This window comes from Diabrotica undecimpunctata, unplaced genomic scaffold, assembly GCF_040954645.1.
Source record: "Diabrotica undecimpunctata isolate CICGRU unplaced genomic scaffold, icDiaUnde3 ctg00002878.1, whole genome shotgun sequence".
Lineage (NCBI taxonomy): Eukaryota > Metazoa > Arthropoda > Insecta > Coleoptera > Chrysomelidae > Diabrotica > Diabrotica undecimpunctata.
This window is the reverse complement of record NW_027314080.1, coordinates 1,142-9,111: the sequence shown is the minus strand read 5'-3', so window position 1 is coordinate 9,111 and position 7,970 is coordinate 1,142. Positions and strand designations below refer to the sequence as shown.

The window sequence follows — 7,970 nt, the reverse complement described above, 5'->3', positions numbered from 1 at the left end:
TCTATGTTGTTACAATGAATTTTTAATGTAAATCTGATTTTTTAAATGTGACCACTCAAATTTTTCTTATGATCACGCAATAATTTATTATAAAAACAAATCGTTTCAAAAATTTACTGTTCTAACAAATATATTGTGAATTTAAAAAAAGATTTCAAAATATTGTAACATGTTTTTCATTACACAAAAATAATATAGTTGTTGGATATTAAAAAAAAAGTACATGTGAAGGGGGTGGTAGGTGCGAGTTTCAGCATCGGAACCCAGACAAAAAAAATCGGCTACGCCTATGCACACAATCACACATAACAATCGCGCACAAGCACTCAAACATAAAATGCACATACACACAGCTCAGTGAACTGCAGGAATTTATTCGTTCAGCCCAGACGCTATCCTAGAGACAGCATTTGCTCCTAGAACATCAGTAAGATAAAGAGGATGTGGAATTTCCACTAACGTTGGTAATAAAACAGATGATTGTATCCCGTCTACTTAAAGCTTGCAACGAAAATATTACTGTGGTCATTCTACTTCGGGATTACAACCGAAAAATAGCTCAAAATATGCCTATCTGGACTGATAGTAGCAACTCTTTTCGTTCTTCTACTTCGGATATTTCATTCACAAATATGCTCCAAACACCTGAAGATCAAGTACAATAGCAAAAAGCCTATAAAAGTAACTCTCAATAGTCGAGCTCCAGTTGTCACTATTTGGTAGCGATTTGTATTTAGACCCAGCGATTTAAAAAATGTTGAAGGCAATACAGATATTATACATGGTGAAAAGGACTCGTCAATGCTACGAAAATTACCCAAAGCAACAAAAAAAGAGATCCTTGCCTTCTAAGAAGAAGGGAACAAAAAAAAACAGGAATCTTGGTTATGCGAATTATGCAAGGAAGACGAAGAAGAAGAATGACAGATATAAGGCTAAGTAGCACATGCAGCACTTAAATCCACGAAGAGTGGATGGGTTTCATAGCCAAAGACAAGATTGATACATTCTTATGCCCTAAGTGAAAAATAATATATTTTTAAGTTTATACACTATATTTGCTTAACATTTAATAAAACTGTTAACATTTATTCTGAAACTATTTTATAAATATTTGGTGTTGTGTTTTACAGTTAGCCATAAAAATTCACTTAGTTTAGAGTGGCCATATTGCTGACACCATGTTGGTAATATGGCCAACAGCAGTATTTTTTTAATTGCGTCATAAATATCGCATATTTATATCTTTTTTTAAAATTATAAAATAAATATATATCTAGATAACCCATATAACTGTAATAACAGTTACTCTTTATAAAAACTTGAATTTGGCCCCAAATACAGACAAAAGATCTTAAGGTGGTCATATTACCTGCACATACCTTACATATGGAAATCATGGTTCGTGAGACATTCCGAAAATTTTTAATGTATTTATTAAATTGAAAAAGAATTAATCAAGCATCCTCCTGTGCCGTTTTTGTCAGTATCACTTTGAGGAATGCTCCTCCAACCAGGCAAACTTTACAATATTGTAATGTTACATATCTCTTGTATCATATATCGACTCCCATGAAATATAAATAGAACGTGGATATTGCCCATAGAAAGATTAAAGTATATATGCAAATGTGGACCTCGAAATTTTTTTAGTTAATTGCCTTGAACAATATTTTATCATCTACATACACCATAATTCTCAGTCTTTATCTTAAATAACCATAAATGATGTCATTTTCTACTATTTTTAAACCCTTTCCATATGGCAGTAGTAATTCAGTCTTAACAAAATTATTACTAAAATAATCATACATCATGTGTTTGCACCTGTTAAAAAATGATCAGTCCAGAAAATATTTAAACATATAAGAATACCCATAAATATAATGTAAACAGTTAGTGCACCCCACCATATATAAGTTTCTCTTTTGGAAGGTACAAAATTCTTCAAGGTCCAAATTCCTACCAGCAGACCAGCAATGGCACCGGAAGCGTGCGCAACGTATCCTATATTGTCGTTTAGTTCCAAGTAAAACTTGTTGTACAGTGAAGTACCAACATCTATACAGGTAATAAGCAGAAAAATTCCCAGCTGAATTGATGGAAAATCCATTTCATTCCAGTTCTAAAAATGAAAAAAAAAATATATACATATTTTAATACATTAAATGCCACAAAGCATAGTAAAATAATGGTAGAAGCGTTTGCAAAAGCTTTTAGGAGATTTTTCAGACGAAGATAGTGATAGGGATAAAAATTTTACTCTATGTAGTGATGAAATAAGTAGTTTTTAGTCAAATGAAAGTGTTCCAGAAAGAAAAAGACCAAAAATACAAAAAAAAATTACAAAATGTACTTTCAATATCACGATATTTAAGAACAGTAGACCTATATATACTATATTATGTATCTATGAGTAGACCACTAAAAAAACTTCATCCTGTTTATCATTAACAATTTTCATATCTGTCAACAAATATTACGACTTTGTAGAATGGACAGCTACGATTTTATAATGGTCTTGGCACAAAAAACGATATGAAAGATAACTTTATACAATTTTGTGTAGAAAAAAACCTTTAATAGCAAACACCTTTTTTAAACAACATCTCAGAAGGTTATATTACATCGAAGTCACTTACAGACAGAGAAGAAGAATCACCAAGTAACGACAAGAGCAGCACAAGAATAAACAAAAAGACTATTAAACAAACAACGAAAAATGCGGTACAGTTGTCCCTTGATAATCCGACATGTATGGGACCAAACGGGTGTCCGGACACTTTTGGATTACCGTACACTGTAGCTCGTCTAATATCATAGAATCTAGATATCGCAGTCGGATTCGAGGTCAGATAGAGTTTCACCACACTCGCATATCTTAATAATATCCCATTTATCTTTTACGACCAGTTTTACAATCAGTGGTTAACCCTAGGAGTTAAGTAACCTTTACCCCTAGTTTAACTGACAGATGCCGTTTCACATTCACAGATTCGGTTATGGGCACTTAACCTTAGGTTTCGTTTAATTGTTCTTATGTTGGTAGGAAATTATGGGCAATAATCAGATTTTTATGGAATATTGTCAGTAAATATTATGGACATTGACCAGTATAGATGAGTTATGACACATTTGTCACGTTAGATTGAAAACAAAATATAGAAATATTATTCTCATTTTCAAGGTCTGTTCTAGTGTGGTAGTTTGTTCTAAGTAGTGGTTGTTTGTTCTTCCAAGTTAAAATTAAAATTATAAAATGGAATCCACAAAAATGTTCAAGAAAAAATCAGCGTTTTGTGCTTTCGTTTTAAACTTTTTCTCGCCATTGAACTGAACTTTCTAAACGAATTAAATAAAAGTTTGGCACTAAGTATTACTGTATCTGTATCTAAAACCCCATCGAACCGAACTGCTCACAGAAAACACACGAAATGAAGCATCCGGTAAGAATGAGATTCATAGCCGCGACAGGTTTCAGTCAGTACAAGCAGACACGGCGGCGACCTTGACGAGAGGTGCGTCGGACTACCGAGCATGTCAGAGTGTCAAAGGGGTAATGTACTTGGATCACATATTAAAAGGCGAAAATTTTACTAGTGCAACATTTTTTTAATCTAAATATCATTAACTTCAAAGAAACAAACTTACCATAAATATCGTTCCAATATGACCAGTTATAAGAGCGTAAACACCGGCACTGGCTCCAGCAAGGTAGGTACGAGGATCAGTGACTGAAGTACCTAGAGAGCCAGCTAAGACACCTGCGAAGTACACTGTAAGCACCCTCCATTTATGAACCATTTCTAATGGAAAACCAAGGAATAGTTGGACTACTAAATTCACAATTAGATGAGTATACCTGCAAAATAGAATTAATCAGTCATTGATTTTTGTCATCTAAATTAGATGGCGCTACATAGCGATAACGCTCTTTTTAAGTGCGAAATTTACTTATATCTTCCGTTTTGTTTTACTATTTTTCTCCTAAAAATAGTTGGCGCTCAACTTTTTTATTAATTAAATACTCTGATCATTATTCTTTATTATACGTATTAATAATACATTTTTCCCTCACAAAGAACAACACAAATACACTTTTGAAAACACTAGAGGACAAAGATCTATGATAGACTATATTATATGGCATACACCTCTCTAATCTTGGATGTAAGAGCACTAACATTATCAGAAATAGGAAACGATCATAAATTGGTTTTGTGCAAAATCAAATGAAAACACATACATGTGATAACAAAACACCAGAATACACCACAAAGATAAAAGTCGAAAGCTTACGGAATGACCTCACAAGATACCTATTTCAAATAAGAATAACCGAAAAAAGCATAAACACATATCACAGAAAGTGATGGATCGAAAAAAACTGGGCAAAAATTAAGTCTAATATTTTAGCATCGGTAAAGGAAGTTCTTGGCGAAAGAAATATAATTAAAAATAAATCATTCTCAAGGCGAAGAACTCCCTGGTTTTTTGCAGAAGTGAAGGAAAAAGGTAAAGAAAAGACTCTGAGATAGCGCGTTAGAAGTCAACCAAAACACAAGACGCATACCATAATTACAAGAAAATAAGAAACGAAAACAGGAACTTGTAAGAAAAATTAAAAATGATCACTGGGGACGCTTTTCGAAAGAAATGGAACATGATTTCTATGGTCTGCAAAAGAAAATATAGCGCTTAATAAGAGGTCAAAGAACGGAGGTAAAGGAACTAATAGAACTAAAACATATAGAAAAGGATACATGGATTGATTACCTAAAAAATCTCTATGCAGGGGAAGAACAAACGACGCTAGAACCGATAACACCAAAAATTACCGCAAACTAGTTCTACTATTCAAAAAAGGAGATAAAAAACGGCCAGAAAACTACAGAGGTATAAACTTGTTAAATACTTACAACTAAAAGTTTACAAGATCTAATGAATCAGAGGATAAGTTTAGCAGATGAACAACAGTGTTTTCGTAGTGGAAGATCGTGTACAGATGCAATATTCGTTATAAAGCAAATTACTGAGAAATCACTAGAGTATCATAGACTAGCATTTCTGTGTCTGAAGAAAGCATTTGACGGAGGAAGACTCAAAGATGTAATCCATCTTCTATATAATAGAGAAGTTCCCCTAAATCTTATAAAAACTATTGAAAACATCTACCAAAACAACAAAATGAAAGTCAGAATAGATGGACAACTTACAGAACCTATAGAAATAGGCAGCGAAATAAGACAGGAGGACTCAATGAACACTATAATAGGATACAGAATGGGGAACAAAAAAGTAAAAATACTCTTTTACACAGACGATGCAATATTGATAGCCCAAGATAATGATAGTCTGCAAAGATTGCTCCACAGATTTAATATAAGAGCGAAAGAATTTAATATGACAATATCACCTCAGAAAACTAAAACGATAGTAACCAGCAAAGAACTAACCAGATGTAAAATAGAAATTGATGGTATCATTATTGAACAAGTAATGGAAATAAAATACTTCGTACAAAAAGCAAATAGACTGGCAGCATGCCTTAATAACACTATATGGCGAAACATACACATTAACATTGAGATTAAGTCATGATAAAGCTAGTTAAAAACCAATAATGACTTATGGCTCAGAAACAAGACCCAATATAGCCCCAACATAAAGGCTACTGGAAACGGCAGAGGTGAGAGTACTGAAAAGAATTGCAGGAAATACGCTGAAAGTTCGAAAGAGAAGTGAAGACATTAGAAGAAAATGTAACGTACAGTGTATAAACAAATGGACACTAAATAGAAAAAAAAAGAATGTAATAATCACATAAGCAGAATGGGAGAGACCCATTCTGCTCGTCGTCAAAATAGCAAGAGATAAGTCGCCAATCGGCAGAAGAATTATAGGATGACCATGCAAAAGATGGAGTGACAACCTTCCAATAGGTATTAATCCGCCAATGAACAAGCAGAACTGCTTATAAAGAGTAAGAAGAAGAAGAAGATGTATATCTTGTAGATATTCCAATCAAAATCTCCCCGCACCTTGGTATGTACCTAATTCTTTCATTACTTGTGATTTTCAAATGAAAATTGTCAAAGGAGAAATCGTAAATTACTCACAAAAATATGACACACTAGTAGAATCATCCTAGCGGCCTAGCACAGAACCTTATGAGGCCAAACCGAAGATTCCTCTTCTTAAGGTGCCGTGAATTTCTGCGTATGCGTCCACCGTACATCGTCTTGTCAGGTGAGATATTAAATAGTCAGGATGATTAAATCAACACATATTATTAAGCAATTATTTATATGTTTATTTAATTTGAGTTATTTATTTTATTTATTTATTTATTTTATTTTTATACATCCCAACTTTACAAATAGTTTTTTTTTAACTTATAAAATAATAGAAAATTGCCATAGGGCATTTTACTGCAAGTGACCTATAAATAAAGAAATATACTTACTTATTGTAATTTATATTACCTACATATCGTTAATAAATGGAAAAGTGAATGAAAGTAAACCACAATTATTTCTAAACTACTAGAAGCCTGTTTTCTATTTTCAATTTACAAGTAACAAACAAAATATTTTGTTTAATTTGTATTTTGAGAACGACTTCTGAAGCGTGACCGTATTTCTCAATAAAATTGTGGGTAGGTAGGTACTCCTATTAAATTTAATAGTTAATATAAAGGAGTTCAAGTAGAAAAATTGATAATTATAAAATAAGAGCATTTAAAATAATTTATACTAACCCTATATGTACAAACATGTATGTTAAATATCTCCAAGCTTCTTCTCGTTTATAAGGATCATAAATAAAAATTTTGCCTATATGAAAATGTTCTTCGTCATTTGGTTCATAATTTTCTTCATTCATAATAAAAAATGTCAATTCGATAGCTGAGATAATAATTAATGCTATGGGCGGTGGCCAGCATGAATATTTTTGTTCGTATAAACCATCGGGTTCGGTACATACTTGATGATGTTTTCGTTTTGGAAGGACATATTGGACATATCTAAAATAACATAATCTATAAAGCACATTTTTGTCAAAGTATCATTATGTTTTACAGTATGTGGCAAAATAAACAGTACTGAAATAAATATTAAAATGTTTATTATTATTTATTTATATATTTAGTATACATGATATAACCTTGAAAAGATTATTCACGACGACGTTCCCGATAAAACAGATGTTCAAGATGCTCTCCGTTCAGTTTTTAGCATTTTTTTGTAGTGTTCACGAAGGTTCTTAACCCTTAAGTACCATGGCGGGATCAAAATTGACCCCCGCGTTTTTAATGCCAAGTTTCGCTACCGAAACATAGATTGAGCATTGCGCGCTTTCTGCTAATCTTCGACCGGTAGGTGATTTATCGATCTACGAAAATTCCGTTAGTTTATCTGTTACTACTGCAGAGTTAGGCACGCATAGGGTCAATTTTGACCCGCTTATGGTATAAGTGTTTCTAGTGCAATTAACGAGTAATTTAAAATGGCGGGGTGTAGTCGCAATAAACGTCCTCTGACACAGAAAGAACTTGAAGAGGAGGGACAAAAAATTATGGACAATGGACTAGATAGTGACAGTGAGTTTTTAGACCAGGGTAGTGAACACAGTGATCACGAAACAGACAGTGAAGAGAAATGGGACGATGATGACGAAAAAAATTGGCAAATTAATAATTCCGAAACTGGTAGTGAATATTCGGGTGAAGAAAGTGATATAGCTGACTCAAGGGATGTGTTATATGGCAAAAATAGGTACAAGTGGTCTAAAACTTCTCTTACCTTTTCTCGTACACGTAAGCATAATTTAATTAGTCATTTACCTGGTGTTATTGGAAAAGCTCGAGCTAGTATGCCAGAGAAACCAGTTGATGCTTGGGAATGTATTATTAGCCACGATATATTGCAAGAAATTCTTGAGAAAACCAATGAACGAATAACTAATAT

General features: G+C 33.0%; 1 protein-coding gene across 1 annotated transcript; it reads right to left on the bottom strand.

Moving 5' to 3' along the window:
• Positions 1-265: 265 nt before the first annotated feature.
• Positions 266-7,017, bottom strand: LOC140432120 (protein rhomboid-like). The gene is made up of 3 exons (XM_072519958.1): positions 6,761-7,017; positions 3,652-3,862; positions 266-2,125 (listed from the first exon to the last, which is right to left on the bottom strand). Exons 1-3 carry the CDS (start codon positions 6,883-6,885, stop codon positions 1,814-1,816), a joined length of 648 nt encoding a protein of 215 aa, XP_072376059.1. The 5' UTR covers positions 6,886-7,017; the 3' UTR covers positions 266-1,813.
• Between the last annotated feature and the right edge of the window lie 953 nt (positions 7,018-7,970).